Source organism: Stegodyphus dumicola, chromosome 2 (assembly GCF_044657685.1).
Source record: "Stegodyphus dumicola isolate Sdum_Otavi_A_Nest chromosome 2, ASM4465768v1".
Classification (NCBI taxonomy): domain Eukaryota; kingdom Metazoa; phylum Arthropoda; class Arachnida; order Araneae; family Eresidae; genus Stegodyphus; species Stegodyphus dumicola.
Genome location: NC_140769.1, coordinates 170,354,435 through 170,375,563, shown reverse-complemented (window position 1 = coordinate 170,375,563; position 21,129 = coordinate 170,354,435). Strand labels below are relative to the sequence as shown.

General features: G+C 32.5%; 1 protein-coding gene across 7 annotated transcripts in view; it reads right to left on the bottom strand.

Annotated features, from left to right (window-relative positions):
• The window catches only part of pnut (septin 7-like protein pnut), a 198,347-nt gene that overhangs the window by 93,015 nt on the left and 84,203 nt on the right, over window positions 1-21,129 (bottom strand). For all 7 annotated transcript variants that reach the window (XR_015039653.1, XM_085811442.1, XM_085811435.1 and 4 more), the window contains exons 2-3: window positions 14,384-14,642; window positions 546-652 (exon numbers count right to left, since the gene is read on the bottom strand). Coding sequence is in view for 6 of the 7 variants with exons in the window: in XM_085811435.1 (XP_085667561.1) it covers window positions 546-652; window positions 14,384-14,642 (366 nt within the window). In the remaining variant the exon portion in view is untranslated. The remainder of the gene's footprint in view (window positions 1-545; window positions 653-14,383; window positions 14,643-21,129) is intronic.

Here is a 21,129-nt window from a genome sequence, read left to right as displayed (position 1 = left end):
AGTTTTCCCATTCATACATTCAGGTCACAGAAATGGGATTTAGAAGCTTCAATTAATCTTTCTAGAATGCATAGTTTATGCTTGATTATTAGAAGAGACTTGAATGCCAAATTAGGAAAATAAGGACAATGACTCAAATAAATTTTTGAAGCTTAAAACATTTGGTAATTTGAAATGCAGTGGGTGAGCATTCATTGTTTCAGATGCTTAATTTTAAGAATTCACCATCCAGTGGTTTTGCAAGAATTAGCTTATTACTGTGTTTACTCGTGTAACAGTCGCACCTTCATTTTGAAACAGAAAAATTCCTGAAAAGTGTACAATATTGTGCAGTAGATTTTCCTGCATAATAGTTGCACCTAAATTTTAACAATGAAAAATTTGCAGAAAATGTTTGACTATTACATGGGTAAACACGGTGGTAATGGCTTCATGAAAATAAACAGAAAACACGATTACTTCAGAAATTCTTTAAAATTTGAGTGAAAATACAGTTATTCATATGCAAATATAACAATCAAGCACGATCACAACTGAAATAATACCTGTATTGTTTTCTTAATACGAAGAGAAGGACCAGGATATTCATTTGAATAAATATCAGTCAGGAACATAGAATTAATTAATGTTGATTTACCCAATCCTGATTCACCTAATTAAAAAATAATAATAATGTTCTGTAATTATATCATATTCAAGACATATATATACAGTAATAAACTAGTTATCCCAATTATCTAAAATTAAATAAAATAAAACATGCAAGTTTATAACAACAACATAAAAAAAATAATTATGCGTTATCCCGTGGACCATGAAAGTTGACTAAAATCAAACCGTGAAAGTTGGCAGAGATCCAATGATCTGCGAAAATTGCGCCAAACTTTCTTGCAGTATTCCGAAGGAACTGATGCCTCTTTATTAATAAACAAAGAGGTTTCTATAATTTCTAATATTTTCTTAGATCTTCCAATATTAAAGGATGCTTTGTTTAGAATGATATGAATACAAACTCCCCGCAGGTCTCCAATCTATGATCAATTTTTTTCGGCCATATTTAGTTTACCATTTAGTATGCATTAAGACACCTTCTCCCCCCCCCCTTAATGGTAGAATCCCATTACTGTGAAAGTAATGCACTGCTTTCTGTTCTTTAGAAGACAGATTCCAATTTGAATTATGTTCTTTTTTCCTAAAAAAAAATGCAAGGAAAAAATATAACAATAATTTACATCTTTGTTCGTATAAACAAAACGCGACCTATCAAAAATCAATAGGGATTGCATCAGATGAAAACGCAGATGCTACAAGTGTATTCTTGTGTCAGTCCATATATATCTTTATATATATAAGTGGCTTAAATGTTTGTCGCCCATAGTTTATTGTTGCCACTCGGAAAAATGAGCACAGAAATTAACGTTTCCGCAGTTTTTAATTAATTCCTCGACCGATTAAAGTTGTACGAAAATTAGAATGGTATCGATGGATTCGGAGAATTTTTTGGACTCCAAGGATACGCATGTCTTATTTCAACTTGGCACCCTTCCGTAGATATTCGAGAAAAAAGAATTCGGCACATAGCCAAATCCCTCTAATGGGGAAAACCCAAGAAAGAAAGTGGAAAATTAGTTTTTAATTAAAGTCCCACGAAGTTGCGAATGGTCAAAATGGTGTGCCATGAACCTACGGAATCCAACGGTGTTCTTCGCTAAGCACAGGAGCCAGCGGTTTCGGAGGAGATAGTGTAACAAGAGACGTCCTTCCTTCATAGAGTTTGGGCTGGAACTGAAGTTGGAGCCAACTCCAACTTCCTCTGTATGCCACGATTAACCTGCAAAGAATGCAGGTTGTTTTCCGGCTATGTCAGTTAGAGACTATCTCAGTTGTTTTCCAGCTATCTCATTTTCCGGCCATCTCAGTTATGCTTCGATGAGTGATGCGGGCAGGAATATTCGGAGGAGATGATGTTACTTGACCCATACATATATGAGGCTTAAATGTCTGTTTGTCGCCGATAGTTTATTGGTTGCTTGCTTAACTGTACTAGCCAATGGGGTGAAGTTGCCACGGCACAGGACTGCCATTTCAATTGAGATGTAGACAATTTCCTGTAAAACATGCCTTTGCTATGACCATCCATAAGTCTCAGGGCCAAATGCTTAAGCGTGTTGGCATTTTTTTAGCGTTTAACGTTTTTTGTATTGCAAATAATTGAATTTTGCGTTTTGTATTGAATTCAGTAATGAATTCTCTTTAAAATGATGTATACAAGTTTGCATTTTGTGAAACATAACGTTTTCTATAAGCATACAAAGTTCAAAAACAGAAAAATTTCCAAAAGTGTCCAGAATTTTGGCCACCACTGTAATTCAAAGGGTCCCCACAGCTGCTCCCTACATCTCGGATAGCATAGCATAGCATACCACATGCTTTCTGAGTAAGAAAACAGACACAAACACTTCACCGTCCTCCCACAAGAAAGAATATAAGTTAATTTATTCATATTATGGCCTTTTATGTATATTATGTACATTGAAATTTGTGTATTTTCTTGTACCTTATTTTATAAATCTCTTTATATTTTTCAACTTCTAATTCATTAATTTTGCAAAGATAGCATTGTGTATTATGTTTATAACGATTACTTAGAATTCTATTTCATAAATATAACAAAGATTAAATTCTGTTTATTATGTTTATAACGATTACTTTGAAATCTGTTTCATAAATATAACAAAGATTAAATTATGTTTACAAAAATAACTTCAAATTCACATGCATGAAAGCGAGGGTGTCGGGGGCATGGACCTTATAAGAAATAGACTAACCCAAACGGGTTTTCTCCCTCGTCTGAGGCGTTGCCGGCTGTCACCTTGATTACATCCAGAGGAGTAGGGACGACTTGCAGAAAGTTAACATTGGTTGCCTATTGCAGCGTGTATAATTCTCAAGAGAAAGCTGGTTGTGGCGCCTCATTTCACAAATTAAAATTTCTACACACTTTTATTTTTGAAATTGAGATTGATTTTTAAAAATTTAGCATATTTATCAAGCATGATTAACGTTCCAAATAAGTATAAAGCTATTGCATGCTTTCAGGGCTGGATATTTTTTTAGCTTTTCCTATGCTGTAAGGAAATTTGTAACTACTTCTTTTAGAAAATAACATTTTAGTTCTGAACTAATAGAAAGTTTCAAACAAGCAATTTTCTCTCGCAATTTTTATGCTTTTTATTGGTGTAAATAAGTAAAAAGTACTAAAATATTTAAAAACAAATTTTTTAAAGTTTGTTTAAAATTCTAAATTGTGCTGCTATTTTAAAATTATAGATGAGTATTATAGCTCAATTTCTATAAAGGAATTTTATTTTAATTATATTTCATAATACAATATAGTGATAAACACTTTTGACTCCTTAAAAATTTTATACATTTAATTCTAATATTAAAATTCTATTTAACCGTAATAATTAATTTTGCTTGTATTTTATAGTGATTATTTTTTTTAATTTACTTTTAGTTCTGCATCAGATTTTTTATTTATTGTTAATTTAATTTATTAACTCAAAACGTTGATAGCCTAGAAAGGCTATTTGTTTCGAAGTGGCATTTTGGCTCTTTTACTATAAGTGTCCGTGTCTCCTTGCAAATTGTTGTTACCAAATATTATCGCCCTGTATTATATGTAAAGAAATTAAATAATGAAGAATCTGCATGAATACATGTATGTTTCTTGCACAGCGACAAAAATGACGGTATCTAGAGCCATCAAATTTTGAATAATGTAATCCTCTACCCGAACATGGGCATCTGGACGGCCGAATTTCGAATTTGTTTTAATCTATTTCATATTTTGTAAAACTTTAACGAATTTTTGATTAACAAACTAAAAGAGTTCAGAGCGAGCACTGTACGGAAAAAAAAAAAAAACATATCTCCAGTGCGGAAATTCTAAAGATTTGTTGTTTTCAAATATATGTGGTTTACGGGCGAAGAACATGATATTCAATAAATATAGGTAACACACAAAACTTTAAAAAAAAGGTTCATTTTGGTCGTAATATCAAATCTGAGTGCTTCTAGATTTTATTTTATCCTTTTTTTTTCCTTTCATTATGCTCAGAAAATTTAATCTCCGAATTTTATGAATTATTAAAATAACTAATCCAATTTAATGGTCATATAATCAAATAAATATGATCGTTTTGTAATGTTATTATAGTTTGGAAAATCACTGCCTGAAAATGTTCATTAAATTTTTAAAAAAATTTATCAGATCTTGTTTAATTTTACCTTATTTATTTCAAAGCATCACATACTATCAAGCTTATTTAAATTTAGTTTATTTTTACCCAAAATTAAGTTCATAAATTTTGTGCTTAGAGTTTTTACCATTTTACCAAAGCAAAGATTATTGTACAAGAATTACGCGTGAAAAAAATGCGCGAAATGCAGCAAAAAGTGCTTTAATGAGATATATATTAAATCCTATTTGGAAAAGCCTGTGGCTTTCATAATCTCATCACTATATAACGTATCACATTTAATAGTTAAAAAGAGTTATGTGATACAAACGCCATAGGTTTCAGTGTTAAAGTAAACCAGATCGTCCCTACTCTTTCTTGTCGACATGTCGGTGACGCGTGCCCCGCCCACTGAGTTAGTCTATCTCTTATAAGGTCCATGGTCGGGGGACACTTTACTCAAGTAAATGATAAAAATTTTTTACTTTTAATTTATCTAGCAGAGAAATTTATTTACTCCTACTCAATATGGCAATAATATCTCAAGATTTCTAAAAAAACTCATGAACTTAATGGAACTGCTACATTCAAAATGAATTCTTTAGAGTACTTCACTTTATTTCATCTCACTAATTGGATTAAAACTCGACTTACAAGTTTGGCTTTAATTCAAATTGCCAGTCTGGCATCATACTTCTTACTTGAGTAAAAGACAAAACACCTTCGTATTTATTAATTATTGTTAATTAAATGGGGGTTGTTTTGTTCCCCTTGAAAAGTCAACCAATTTCTGATCAATGACGATAATTACTTAGTTTATTAATTTTCATTTTAAAAGTTTCCGTTCTTATTTTTCCTGATTTAAATTCAAGTTCTTTTAAAAATATTACTTTCGGGGTTAAATTTCAATGCTTCTGGGTTACTTCATTAAGATACATTCTACGAACTTTATATTAGGTGATAATCAATATTATTACTTTAGTAAATAATTTATTATTGTCTTACTTTGCAGCTACTGCACAAGTATTAGGAAATTTATTTCGATTTCAATGAATTTCAATTATTGTATTTAACGGCATGTAACACGCACTTTTTTTCCTAAATTTGGTCTCAAAAATGTTACCTGTGTATTATACGTGAAGGACACAGGTTAACTTTTAATACTGAATGCTATTTTTAGCCCGGATAACGGTCTAGACACACATAACCTTTTCTACATCTGCCATAATTATTTTGCGTATGCGTGAAATATCTGTCGGCAAAAAGCGCCAAAGCTCGAAGCTGATGTCGAAGTTCGAACAGGTTCGACAGTCACATTACGTCTATGGAGCCTTTCCTTCTTTACATACTTTCTTTGACTCAGCCGACACAAGTGTCAGTATTGGTGCTACTCCGTATAAACGTGTCGGTATCAGTGCTACTCTGTATAAACATGACGGTATCGGTGATTAAAACTATTTGTTTTAAAAAAATACCCTGGAAAAAATGACTACAGGAAACAAGAGATTAAGCTATACAATTCAATATAAACTAGGAGTGTTAAACTACGCCAAAGTGCATGGAAACAGAGCAGCAGCTAGGCTTTTCGGTCCACCACCTACCGAAAAAATGATAAGTACTTGACGACTGCAGGAAGATCAACTGAAGACTGCTAAAATACAAAAACATAACCTTCGATGCCCAGCTCCATCTTGGCCGGAACTTGAAAATGCCGTAAAAATGTGGGTGATAGATAAGAGGAAATCTGGGATAAGTGTTTCAACCAAAATGATAATCAATAAGGCCAAAGGATTTGCAGAAAAATATGGGAATCAGAACTTTTCAGGGTCTAAGGGCTGGTGCTACAGGTTCATGAAAAGGCAAGGCCTATCAATGTGCACAAAAATAACTATTGCACAGAAAATGGCAGCAGATTATGAAAAAAAAAAATATTAGCATTTCATAGGTTTGTTATAAATGCACGCAAGAAAACTTCTTTTGAGCTCAGCCAAATAGGAAATATGAATGAAATTCCACTCACATTTGATGTACCATCCAAAAAGACTGTGAGTATTAAATGGTCTAAATCAATAACCATAAAAACCACAGGTCATGAAAAAAACTCGATATACGGTAGTTCTAACATGTTGCGCTGATGGCACAAAACTACCGCCGTTTTTCATATTCAAAAGACAAACTCATCCAAAAGAAAAACTTCCAATTACTCCCAAGGGGTGTAACTGTTCATTGTTCATCGGAAAGGCTGGATGAACGAAGCAGGAATGAAACTGTGGTTACAGAACGTATATGCGAGGCGACCTGGTGGACTCTTAAGAAAACCCTCTCTTTTGCTTTTGGATCAGTTTAGCGCCCATAAAACTGAAACCATAAAGAATAAAGCGAGAGAATTAAAAACCAAGATAGCTGTCATTCCTGGTGGACTGACTAGCCAATTGCAGCCTTTAGATATATCGGTGAATAAGCCACTTAAGGAAAAAGTGCCAGAACGATGGAACAAGTGGATAGGAGAGCCACATCACGCCCTCACACCCTCAGGTAGAATGAAGCAGCCCTCTATTTCACAAGTGTGCGAGTGAGTAAAAAGATCTTGGGAGGACGTAAAGGCTGAAGTAATTGTTAAGTCCTTTAAGAAGTGCGGAATCAGTAATGCTCTTGATGGAACATAAGACAACACATTATTCGAAGGTGATATTAGCGATGACGAAACAGTAGTGATGACGATATTCTCGTTTTCGATGATGATGATAGTGAAAAGGATTTTTATGGTTTTGAAAGTGACTAAAGTCTAATTTCATGATAGGCAACGTTTTCCTTGAATCTGTGATTTTTGTTGTTTCTGCTTTATTTTGTATTATGTTTGATTGCTTGTCGTTCATTCCTTTATTCATTATTGAAATTTACATATCATGTTCAAAAGAGCTTGCCGTTTGTTAATTTTTTAAATAAAATTATGTTTGGTAATTGCATTCAATGATTGTTTATTTGATTTTTACGAAACGTGAGAACTAAAAGAAACCACATTTTAAGTTATTGTGGTACTGCGCACGGACTATTGTAACTTTTTTCCCTTGTGTGTGGCCTTCTAAATAAGGGTGCATCTTATATGCCGTCAAATACGGTAATTAATTCAATTCTAATATATTTATATATAAACAAGTTGGCTTAAAAAATGCACTCACACTTTAACTGTTGCTAACATCCTGCCTTTTATGAATTTTACAGTTTGTAATTAATTTATCACAGCATGGCAGGAAATCAACTTAGCTTGGAAGAGAGGAAGTTTGTCCTGAAATGTTATTGGAAGACCAAAAACGGCACTGAAGTGCAAAGACAATACAGAAGAGAATTCGCAAAACTGCCACCAACGCGCCAGACCATTACTCACATCAGAGACAAGTTTGAAGCAGATGGAACCTTCTAGAACGTCAACAAGAAACGTTCTGGACAACCACAAACATCCACAAGCCCTGGAAAAGAAGAGCAGGTGCAGGAAACACTCCTTCGATCACCACAGAAATGTCTTTTCGACAAACTGCTCAGGAAATCCACATCTCAAAAGATAGCATCTATCGCATCATGAAACGTCTGCACTGGAAATGCTAAATTCCAACACTAATCCATGCTCTCAACAAAGACGATCCTGACCAGAGAGTTCAATTCTGTGAATGGTACCTGGCAAAATGTTCAGAAGATGCAGGGTTTCCACACAAAATTGTGTGGAGCAATGAGGCATCCTGTAAATTAAATGGCTCTATTAATTGCCATAATTGCATGTACTGGGATCCTGTAAATCCTCATGTAACATTAGAACACCAAGTAAACTTACCAGGATTAACAGTCTGGTGTGGAATATCCGCACTGGGCATCATAGGTAATTTTTTTTAATGGAACTGTCACTGATGAGAGTACCTCAACTTGCTTCAGGACTTTGTTGGTCCACAAATTTTGGAGATGTTTTCAGAGACAAATTTCAGAGATAACAACTATAGGCTCCTGACTCCAAATTGATCTTTATAATTAGAACTCTGTTTTTTTTTTTTTTTTTTTTTTTTTTTTTTAATAACCTTATCCAACATTTTTTAACTCGAAAATAATCTTTATTAAAGTTCTTAGCAACTATAAACAATTCTTAGAACAACAAAATTGAATAATCTTTTTGTTACCATTCCAAAAACAACAAAAAACAAATAAAACAATATTAATCATTATTTAAAATTTCTACATAAGTTCAAGCCACAACAGTACTTCCTTCCCAATAACTAAGTTACGGTACAGCATATTACCTTTAAAACACACTATTTACAAAAAATATTATAGATGTATGTAAATGCTAATCTTGAAATTGCACAGGAGGTTTTATTATCTGTCCTTTATGTGACTGTTTTGCAGGAAGCTTTTTAATTTTAGGAGGTAAGTCTGTTAGAGGTTTGACAGGTTGTCTTATTGACATTATTGACTGCTTCACAGTAACCGTTTCGTATTTGCAAGAAATATGCAGGCTTCAATCTATCGATAGACATTGTAACATCTTTGTGTTTGATTTTTACAGTAAAATATTTTTCTTTTCTGTCAACCACTTGAAAAGGACCATCATAAGGCGATTGATTCTAATTGCTTTTTAACTCTATCTTTGCGAATAAACACATGTGATGTTGTTTTCAAGTCATTAGGGACGAATGTTTTGGACATATTTATCGGATACTGTTCTTGGTCCAATTTGTTACATAGTGTTTTTTAGCTGCTTGACAAAAATATCAGGTGGTGTAGGAATTGTGCTATCTTGGAAAAATTCTCCCAGTAATCGTATATTTTGTTCATAAACCATTTGAGGAATGGTGTATGCAGAGTCTTCTTGCATAGCTGTGAGTAGAGCAAGAAGAACAGTTGGAAGTGTTTCACTCCAGGCCAGGCTATTGTCTGCCATAAGTGTAATCTTCAGAGCTGTTCCTAAATCATGGTCTTAATACAAGATGAACACTCCTTTTGGCAATTCAAGGGATTGAATTTTCATTAACAATTCTGTAGTTGAGCAATTACTAGCTGTTAATACATTAACCAATCTGATTAGAAGGTGTCATATCTGAAATTTTATCAGCCATGCTCGCCAACTTGAGTAACTCTTCATCACTAACAAGTATTATATTACGTATAGAATCTGGCAATTTCTCCAACGATAACGTTTTGGTTAAATTTTTGGACACATTTGATGTTGCAACAGAGTTTAATTTTTGTAATAATTAGCTGGGTTTTAAGTTGCCTAAACTGATTCTTGTAAGAAGCTTTTTTAATTTGAGTACTTTCACTTTCCTTACATAAATCCAGGAACCTTGTTTTGGATTCTAAATATTTAGTAACAATATTACTTGTTATGATATCTCAGATGTTCTCAATATATTTGGGTTCTAACTGTGATACTAAGTAGTTAAATTTGGTATCTTCTGAAACAATTTCATTTATCTTAAACTGAGCCTCAACTTGAAAAAAAAAAAAAAAAAAGATTTCTGGACAATACAACCAAAATGGAGGAATTTTACCACTTACCTTACACAGTTTGTGTGCAGTATCTTCAACAGTTTTATCTAGTCCCTTTAAAATCAAAATTCCAAGTCACCAGACTCATGACTCCAAACTGATCTTTATAATTAGAACTCTGTTTTTTTTTAAATAACTTTAATCCACATTTAATTCGAAAATAACCTTTATTAAAGTTCTTAGCAACTATAAACAATTCTTAGAACAACAAAATTGAATAATCTTTTTGCTGCCATTCCAAAAAAAAAACAAATAAAATAATATTAATCATTATTTAAAATTTCGGCATAAGTTCAAGCCACAACAATGACGACAAGATTTACTTTCAGCAAGATGGAGCACCTCCCCTCTACCATCGCGATGTACGAGCTCACTTCGATGGAGCTTTTGCAGACACAACAATTGGACAAAGGGGTACCACTGAATATCCTGTGTATTCCCCAGAGACCTCACACCCATGGGCTTCTTTTTATGGGGATATTTTAAAGACAAAGTTTATTTGCACCAAACCAAGAACAAGTGATGCACTGAAATTGGAAATTGAAAGACAATGTCGAGATATTCCTAATGACCTGTTTCGTGATGTTTTCGAAGCTCTTGGTGCGTGTTATCAGCATTGTCTGGACAATGATGGTCATCAATTTGAACATTCACAAACATGATTCCTCAATTATATTTGTCTTCTGTATTTGAAGCCATTCCATTTCACTCTTTGTTAAAAAAAAACTTTATTTGGGGGGGGGGAGGGAGAGAGAGAAAGACCCTGTATATACACATTTTAAGTTTTCTTACATATGCGTAGTTATTTGTTTTTGCAAAAAGTATAAAATTAGAATTTGACATTTTGTTTTTTTAAGTTTGCACCCTTCGTTAAAATTTTCACAAACTATTGTTTATATCTATGTATACTATTCATACAGATTTGGAATTCAAACATTTCTCTGTTTTTATAATGGCTAAGTATTGCTCTTTGCTATGTATTATTTTTCTTTCTTCACAGATTAAGCTTTTGGTATAACTCTAAAGAGAAAATTCAAGTAACTGAAAAAGACTGCAAGACAGGAAATGGATGCATTTCTCTAAATTCACCCCCTCAGAATTCTTCATTCATGTATGCACACAAGTGATATGTTAAATAGGCTATTCGCTATCCTTGTATGCACAGAAGTGATATGTTAAATAAGCTAATGTTTCATTATATTTGTAACAGATGAATGAAATCAAAATCCTATGCTATATATCAAATGTTTGCATTATGAAATAAAAGTTTCATTGTGTAACACTCATAGAAATTCTCTCTCTACCCATTAAACCATAAATAAATATTCTTCTGATCACGATAAATCACTATGCACACTAAAGTCAACTGCTAAATTTCTTAGAGAGTTTTAAAAAAGGGAAGGCATTAAATATGTAGCTTTTCTTGAAATTTCTACAAAGTCCAATGATTTTTTGCAGCTAAACTACTGTGCCTCTGAATTTTAAAACAGAATGCTTTTTAAACACAACACGACATGATGAAAAGCAGTGCAAGAGAGTTAGGGCAAAATGTCATAACTATAAAAATTGCTCTCTTATCACGATATGAATACACAGCTCAAGAAACCAACTATCAGAAAGAACATTTAAAAATATTTTGATTAAAACATAATTAAAAAAATTGTTTTAAAATATATGAAAAATCACAGATTATAACACAGTGCAGAAGTACATAGACTCCAACCTTCAGCAAACCTTGTCAGTAGTCAACGCGCGAACGACATTTTTACAAGTTTGAAAATGTGCGCGTAGCGTATGTTGTAATTAACCATTCATTAATTTTAAATTAATAATTAATTGTAATCAATTTTATTACATTTAAAATCCTTATACATATAAAACTGAATAATTAAAAATATACCTTGTAAATTATATGCACATTTAATTAGAAATTTTCTTTTAACTCCTCAAGCATTCACTAATAAAAAGTACTTCAAATCACTACTAATCATAGAAAAAATCAGAAGCTATAAATCATATCTTTATTCTGGATATGATTTCTACAGGGAAATAAAATTTAAATAACCAAGAATGATATATATAAGTATTAAACAAAATACGCATAATTTATGAATGCAAAGATTTATATGTAGCATGCTTAGCAAGCTTAAGTTCTGATTTTGAGAATGTTTTTTTATAACACAGTTCTTCATTTGCCTGCATATTTATTTTTTCAATCAAAACTGCTTCAAGAGTTTTAAGACCTAAATTTGGTCGAAATTCCGTCTGATTTTTTTTTTTTAACAATAGAAAAAATTCTTTCGCAAGCTGCATTTGAATGAGGTATTATTAAGACAGCAAGCATTACAGAAGGCAATACTTTGTATTTAATACACACATTCATATTTTTTAATTTGGCAATTTCTCCCCATGCTATATCAATACGCAAATCTACAATTTCTTTCAAATCATCTACTTGATACATGGAAAATTCAATTTCTACTTGATTAAGACATTTTTCATCAATAATGGATGAAAAAGTATTCATCAAGTAAAGAACAGATGAAAATGAGACTTCAGTTCTCAAGTTGATGTCAGCAACTTCAGCATGTTTTAGAAATGGATCACTCAGTGGAAATTTATCAATTATATATGAACATGCAGTTACAAAAAAAGCTCGCACAGAATTGAAAAATGATTTCACTTCACTTTTATTCAACTTGGCATTTTTTAAATATAGTCTTGTTTCGGCACCAATCACTAAATTTTCATTTTCTTTTTGTTTACTATACTTCTGAAATGGAATAGACGTTAGAGTAACATCTTCATTTTCTTTAGAAATTACTGATGGTTTTACGAATCTAACAAATAAATTCATTAAAAGTTCAAAAAGTTCTCTTCTCAATTTATGTATATAAGGAGCTTGTTGTTGCAAATTAATATTTACTGTTATAAACAAAGGCAAAGTATTTTTCAAAAATAACAAGTACAATTTGGTGGTCGGTGACTGTAAAATTTTTTTAATGTTTTGCAATCTCTTTCCTTCATTCTCACTGTTATCTGGTTTATCTCCAAAAAAAATTTATCACAGCATCCCACTGTTCCAAAATCCTTGTTATAGATTCTAAAAGAGACAACCATCTCGTACTGCAATATTTCAAAATTTTATGAGATTTTGCATTCTGTCCCAAAATTTGTTGAGCAACTTTGAAGCTATGTTTCCGTTTCGAACTTTTTTCCAAGTAAAAATATATATCTATTATCAACATTTCAATTTCTGAGCCAATTAATTTTTCAGTAGCTTTTTTTGAAGGTATATGCAAGAGGTGGTACGGACAACCTCGGGTGATTATACTTGGTTGATGCATTTTGATAAATGATGCTACACCTTTAAACTTTCCAATCATATTACTAGCATTATCTGAAGAAAATGATAAGCAATTTTTCCATTCTAAACCTTTGTTTTTAAAGTTTTCATTTATACAATTAAAAATACCTTCTCCTGTATTATTCGTGCATTCTAAAATAGAAATCAATGAAGTAATTATCACTCCCTTTTCTTTAGTGTAGTATGTTATAACCAATGGGTATAGTTTGTTATCATTGTTATCATTACTTCCATCAGTACTTAGAGAAAATGATGTACTGCACACTGATTTTATAATATCAGCAACAGTATTTTCTGCAAGCGTTTTCACAATAGCAGCAGTTTTGGTATGACCGCAGCTAAATTTTTTTGCTATGGCAGAATCCGGAAACATTGCTTTGAAAAGCTCTTTGGAATGATCCGAAACAGAAAGCGGTAGATTATGTTCAATTAAAAAACGAACAAAATAGCATTCGGCTTTTATAAGATCTGTTTCATCATCTTTTATTAAGAAATTTGTTATTTCTTTAGATTTTACGGTGCCGAGTTCTATATGCTTTTGAGAAAACACATGCCGTTTACAGTCATCTTTTCCGCCATGAGCAACTGAGAAGTCTTTGTTGCATACACTGCAGTGTGCGTGACTCACAGAAATTTCGGACGCTTTAATGCATGGAAATTCTGAAGAATATGAATCTTTAAACTTCTGCTTTGATAATTTTGGCTTCTTCGTTCGAGGCAGCATTATGATTAAAAATCTTTCACCTGATTCACAGTTCACAAGACACACGCTAAGCTCTCGTCGTAAACTACACAATGCAGCCGAATGCAGCCTAAACACGCATCAGCGAGGAACCTGGGAGACAGACAATTGGGTGGAACTATTGATAAGTCGTTAACGGTTGGAGTTACTGATCTACGATTGGCTAATTCTTCAAAACTAGGAACGCACTCAACACGTGATATATGATAACACGAGTATTCAGCCAATCGTCGGATGAATTAGTTGGTTCCGTTTTGCGTACTGGTTCTCCTGCTCTTGTTTCTGTAAAATCCGTAGTTTTTTCCATACTTTTCGTAGCTCGTAGTTTTTCATGAATTTCCGAAGAAACTACGGAGAATCCGTAGTAGTTGGAGTCTATGCAGAAGTATGTAAACCCTTAAACCTGCACTGAAATATTATATGTATACATATGTTTCAAAACACACATCTAACACTATTTTTACCAAAAAGGTACAGAGAATGCAAGTTAGAACTCACCTACAACCATCAAGGTAAATTCAAAACCTCGTTTGACAGCTTTACGATATACTTGATCTGGTAAACTAGCAAACCCAACATAACCATCCAAGTCTTTTGGGGATGTGTCTTTCATTCTCTCCCCTTCCTTGCTAGTTAAAGATTCTTTTGATGAGGAATTGGAATTTACAGTAAGTGGAGAAGGAATGGTAGAAGCTGCTACCGTAGTATTAACTGTAGTTGCATCATGGCGATAGAACAAATCCCTTTTGGCATTTATCTAAAACGAAAAAGGGAGAAAAAAATTAATTAGCACAATAATAAATTAGAATCAAATAAACTCAGAAAAAACCTTAACAAGTGATTTATTTACACTGCTTTTGAGCAACTGTGTAACAATGTATTAATGTTAATTTAACACAAACAATGGTAGCCTCCTATTCAATAAAATTATAACTACATGAATCTTAATGATACAGATTCAGAACTAAATAATTTATCCAGTTAAGCTTTTTTTTATTCACTTTATATGTGTATAATTTATTATTATATACACAACATTATATCCCTCCATAACAGATTTCGCACTTATTCATTTTTTATACCAATTTAAATTTTTCTCCGTTATATATATTTTAGTAGTTATTTAATGTACATATCAGCAGAATCTTAACAGATATATCAAATCAGCATTAAGTATTATGAATATTCTTTCCCCCCCCATTATAACAGCTATTACAGTTGCAACAAAATTTGGGACAGAAAAAATTACTACAAAAGCAGTAATAAAGCTTAAAAAATCATATTAAAATTTTCATTTTATTTTAATACTGACTGTAATGCTAAAACTCTGCATCAGACATAATTTTTTGGTCAAAACAAACAATCTGAAGTGCATTTCAGAATGGATCTGTTTGGTACATGACATAAAAAGATTACACCCTTCATTGTCGGAAGAATGGTACTAACCAATTTCAATTGATTTCAATGTTCCTTTCCCTGATGAAGCAGCATTGAAGCTGATTGAAGCTTATTTTCTTTTAATTTCTTTAAGGAATTTTTTTGGAGTATTGATTGTTTAAAAGTTTTAGTTTTAATATTTATTAAATTCTTTTCATTTATAGGATTATTTGAAATTTATTACTTATGAATTTCAATTTTTGGTCTTTGTGAAAAATTGGCTCTAAATTTCTTACTTTATGTCTTTACTGATAATTTTTCAGCAGCTTAATGCACGAAAATACTAGTCACGATTATATATTGTACTCAAATTGTTTTGTAAATGTATATATTAGTGGCATAGCTACTAACATATATAATTACAAAGGCAATTATATTAGTAGCTATGCCACTAATATATATTACAAAGGCAATAATTACAAAGGCAAGGGGTGACATCTGTCCCCAATCGCAGCATCCAGGGGGCATCAAACTGATACTATGAAATTTTAGAATTGAACTATTTTCCATTCTTGGCACAACGGGTGCAAAATCTTTAGTTGTCCCCGGGTGCTGGAAGAGTAAGATAAGATCTGAACTAAAATAGTAATTTACAATTTTAACCTAGAAAATTTTTAAACTGTGTTTTGTAAGTTTTTATTTGTAGTAAAGTTTTGAAACTTTACTACAAATAAAAAATGTTCATCATTAAGTAAATTTAAAACTAGTAAATGCGCTAACAATGCTTCAGCTGATTATCTAAATTATTCATCACACTTTAGCTTCTCATTTTGAAAGGGCACATGAGAATAGTAAACACTATAAAATGTGTTGAATTTAAGAAAAACTGCTCTTGTTTAATTTTTTAAATAATTATACGCTATATACATTATCAACAACATGGCGGAGAAAATGAAATAACTCATATCCTCACCACCGGGTTGCTTTAAACACGTATGTTCATCAACATACTTCAATGGCCAATTATAGATTTCAAAAATACCGCTCTTTTTTAACATTCTTCGACCAAAATCAGATAAAGAGAACACTCTCTTACAATAAGCCTCAATAAATGCCAAAAAGGAGATAAGCTCCTACATTAAAATCAAGCTCCTACATTAAAATCGTTGATTCGTCTCTAAGCCAATTACTCTTACTGCTGTCATCACTAAATAAGAACGCAAGTGTGTTCTCGTATCACGCCAGATATGTCGTAACAGTACCACTCCTCGCATGCGGTAAACAAAGAGCTCAGACTGTAGGCTAGACACCAGACTCGGACAAAATTCTTTCAAAAAAAAAAAAGTTTAAAATATTGATAAAAATGTAAGGTCTGTACTGATGCATATTTTTTTTTTTTTTAATTTAGTCCTTCTTTAAACCATGTTCCATATTACTAGAATTTCAAAAACCAACCGTTAGATCACACGTACGCATATGCAAAAAAGGTAACAGAGCTTGGAAAGCCATTACCAAGTTTGGTAAAGCCTTCTGAAAGTAAAATCACAGATTTATTACAGAAAATAATAAATATCGCAAAGGTACAAAAAATCACTACAGAATAATTTTTATAAACTGAAGTAAAATTGCCAAATAAAGCATAAAGTCGTCAAATACTGTCAGGAGAGGATAATCAGGAAGTGAAATTTGGTCAGCTTTATATTTAAGCTTTTAAGTATTTAGTACAGTTTTTGAATATAAAAAATTTCTTTTAATAAAGTTCTGATACTTACCAATTTTTTCTATACTTTTTGCTGTTTAAATTATTGAACATATTAAAATATAAACGTACATATTTACTATTTTCCAGGCTTTGGAAGAAGGCAGCGGCGAAATTATCTTCTAGCAATAGTGAAAGGGATTCAAGGTAGAGAACCGCTATAATAAAACTTGCCATGCCAGTAAAATGTCGTCAAATAAGGGATTAAGCCGCCAAAAAAGCTTGTTTTCAATTCTATACAACCATTTAAAATCAGACAAAAATGTAATCTTAGGCGTAGATTATGAATAATTGTATCGGTTTTAAAGGTGATCAGACATACGTCTCTCTTCGTCAGTCACAAATTTCTACACCAAACTAAGATTGCTCTTTTGTCTAATTTTAAATTTTGTATTTGCATGTTCTCTTCCAGTGAATGACAGCAGGATTCTCTCGGTATATATGAGGGTTATAGCATCGGTCAAATAATTTCCAGAAATGTTATGAACAATTTAAAAATGAACTTTTGCGTTAAAGACATGAACAGTTCATATTTTGCATTTTCCTAATTAAAATGCTGTGAAAGTAATTATTGATATGTTTCCAGTTATATTTAACTATAATTTAATTCCACTTTTATTTTGAAGTGTGTTTTTTCCCATTGTTTATTGTTATCATTCGCTTAATGTTATTAAAATAGCCGGTGGCAAACGTGATCATATTAAGCTGCGACTAAATACAGTTGTTTACAGTTCAGAATTACAAATTTCTGAATAACAGTCCCAAGCTTCCATCCAAATCAATGCATTGATTACTCTAAATTAAAGAGCTCAAATGCTAAGCTGACAGTTTAATTTTTAAACGAAATCATATAAATTAACATAGTTAAAAATTTTTATGAAAATGTGCAAGTACTTACATCATTATACGTTACAATTGGAAAATTTAGATAAAGATTACTAAAATGAACAAGAGTGTCCTCTAACTTACATAGCAAAGAAGAATCAGTAGCTGCACCAAAAATAATTTGCTCAGCTGCTGCCACAAAGTTCTTTCAAAAAGCATTAATTGTAATTTTGCAATTAAATGAGGCGGTTATCTGATAAACAAATTAACACTATTACAATAAGATATAAAAATAATTAATTTTTCGGCCACATTTAAAAGTTAAAAAAGAAACAAAAAAAAATCTGAAAGACCAGATTTTACACTACGACCAAAGGGACGTTTTTAAACGTTTTGTGTGTGACCTTTATTTATTAAATATGTTTTTCGCACTTGAACCATAAAATTCAACTTAACAGCAATATCGCAAAATAATTTTAAAATAAGCATAATTTTAAAATTTCCTATACACAGTCTCACGTGCTGGAGATAAAAATGTACCCGCCCCGGTAAAGTGTTGCCATTGTTCGGTTTGAAATCGTTGAGTTTGTTAATCAAAAATTGGCTAAAGACCTCCAATCTAACATTTGAAGTAGACGCTTAAGTGTGTATATATATATATATATATATATATATATATATATATATATATATATATATAAATTAAAAAATATTTTAAACTTTCAAAAACCGACCGCTTCCTCCTCCCTAAACACACAAAATGGTATAAATCAAAAAGTCAAACTATTGTTCACACATAAATGTTTCGAAATCGCTGAGTGTGTACTTTCTTTTAATAATCATTTTTTTTTTTTTTTTTTTAGTTTTCATCTCCGTTGGCAACAGATGATGTATTTTGTTGTCTTTCTTAAGAAGAATGTATGTATGGATCCGTCAGCTGAAATTCATATTCATTAGGATAAACAGAGCATTTATCTTTTTCTCTTTTTTCTTTGCTGTTCGTTATGGTAGGCACTAGCAATTATTTTCCGCCATTATGTGCAGACTCAGAGTGGATGGATGATAGTGTTCCCGTCGATACGCTTAATTCTTTGCCTTTAGGAGTGAGTGCCAGTGACTTAGGCTGATATGATAAAATATCAAAACTTCAAAGACAATGTCGATAATTTACAGTCGGAGTTGGGCCTGACTAGAAATTGCAATTCAATCTGCTAAAAAGCACGCTATTCCTTGACTGCAGAACAAACCTTCGAGGAATACTAAATGCCACTACAAGATACTTGGAATTCGCACGGAATGGGTATCAAGAGTTTTCGTACAACATCAGGCTTTGTCCCCCCTAATATTATTACAAATGCAAATAATACTGTTATCAGAAATGTTATTCGTGTTACCTCAAAACGTAAAAATACTAGAACTAAAAATACTGTAACTGTTAATAACGATGGTTTTATTTTACCATCTAGAACTGATAAAGTCTCTATGCGGGATGAAGCGCAAGTGTAGAAATCATTAATAAATTTAATGCCCTTTGAGCTGAAAAAAGCAATAATACTGATGACAGTATTAACAATCAAAATGATAATAATTTCCAAATAGCAGCTGTTGATGTAGCCCCCAGCAAACCCCCCTACTATGATAAAACCGGAGAACTGCCCATGGACAGATTACCTGCAGGAGGTATCCAAATTAATTCACGCAAAATTTCTTGGCCGCCTAAAGGACAAATTCATCTAAATTTTACCAAACACTGAAGAAGATCATAGAAAAATAACAGGGCAAATTCATCTAAATTTTGCCAAACACTGAAGAAGATCATAGAAAAATAACAATCTACGACTTGAAAGTTCTACTTTTCTCCATCGAAGTTGAGAAATTTGTCTTAAAAAATCAAGTACCTCAGTCCCCACTGCCCGTTGTGGCACCACTCATCTGAAAACTGCCCCCTGAGCCCTAGATGTGCGTAGCGTTTTCCAAGACACAGAACCAAACTGCCCTAAAAAAGGAAAAATTGATATTCACACCTGTTGTAATAGCGGGAAAAAAAGAATCCGTCCCTTATTGTGGGTGCTCGAAATTTCTCACGAACAGAACCAATAACTGAAGCATGATATAACCTGGAAATAGATGCTATCAGGCTAGTCAAGAAAATCCTCTATTCCCCCTAAATCCTGAGATTCCAATCATCACAGGATAATCCATCAGCAGCTGCTGAAACCAATAAATTACTAGATGTAAATCTGTTATATTGAAAAACCCTAAAAGCTCCTAAAAGCAAGCATTAATAACCCAAATAGTGTGGACAATATATCTATAGTCTACGTTCAGTGTTTCAATTACTATTGCCAAAAACTAATTGAATGTCATTATTTCTGTTCTTAATAAGTAGTACATGCCTATCATCATCGATAAATTTCATATTTTACTTCAAATGATGACAGAAATAACTGACATCACTGCTGAATTATGTCCTTAACACCTAAAAAATCTAAGTTTATTTATTCCTTGTGTTAACTTCTAATCCTTTCGTTCCCTTTTCGACCTTCTTTATCAAAAGCACGAGTTAATTTTTTTCCCTCCTCCCCAAACAAAGCTTGCTTTACTCTGATGCTTTACCACTTATACCAACAGCCAATCGCTAAGCTTGCAGATCCTGTCAAGTTTCGTGACCTCCGACTACCTAAGTGTCTAAGCTTTTAGCTTAATTTCTGAAATATTACTTTGATTAAAAAAGACAGAAGCTAACAAATTATCAAAAGCGGTCTTACAGTGGATTTACACTAGAATACGGTAAAGAACATTATTATTCTTACGTTTCAAGCCTTACTAAATAAATTTTAAGAAGTTTCAAGTTGTTGGTGTTGTCTTGTCCATGTAATTTCATAGAAGAACGGTTGCCAGAGCCTCAAGGACGTTGGACCTCTACATTCCGCCCCAATTTTGAGGAACAGCACCCAACCTTTCCCCTCCCACCAAACCACACGAGAGGACTTTCGGTTCACCATATATTTAGAATGCCCCCATGCCACAAAGACACGGTAAATTTACAAAAATCCATGCTTTCTCCTGGATTCGAACCCGGGCCCTTCGTTACCAGAGTAGGCCTAACCACTATACCGCCTGGGCGGCAGAAGTTTCAGATGTATAGAAAGTATTTGAAAATGATTTTTATTTGTAAAATGATTATATTAAATTAGTGATAAACTTTGAACAAAGATATTTTCCGAATTACTATTATTACATTTGGGCGTAAGAATAATACTGTTAAGTTAATCAGCCGCTT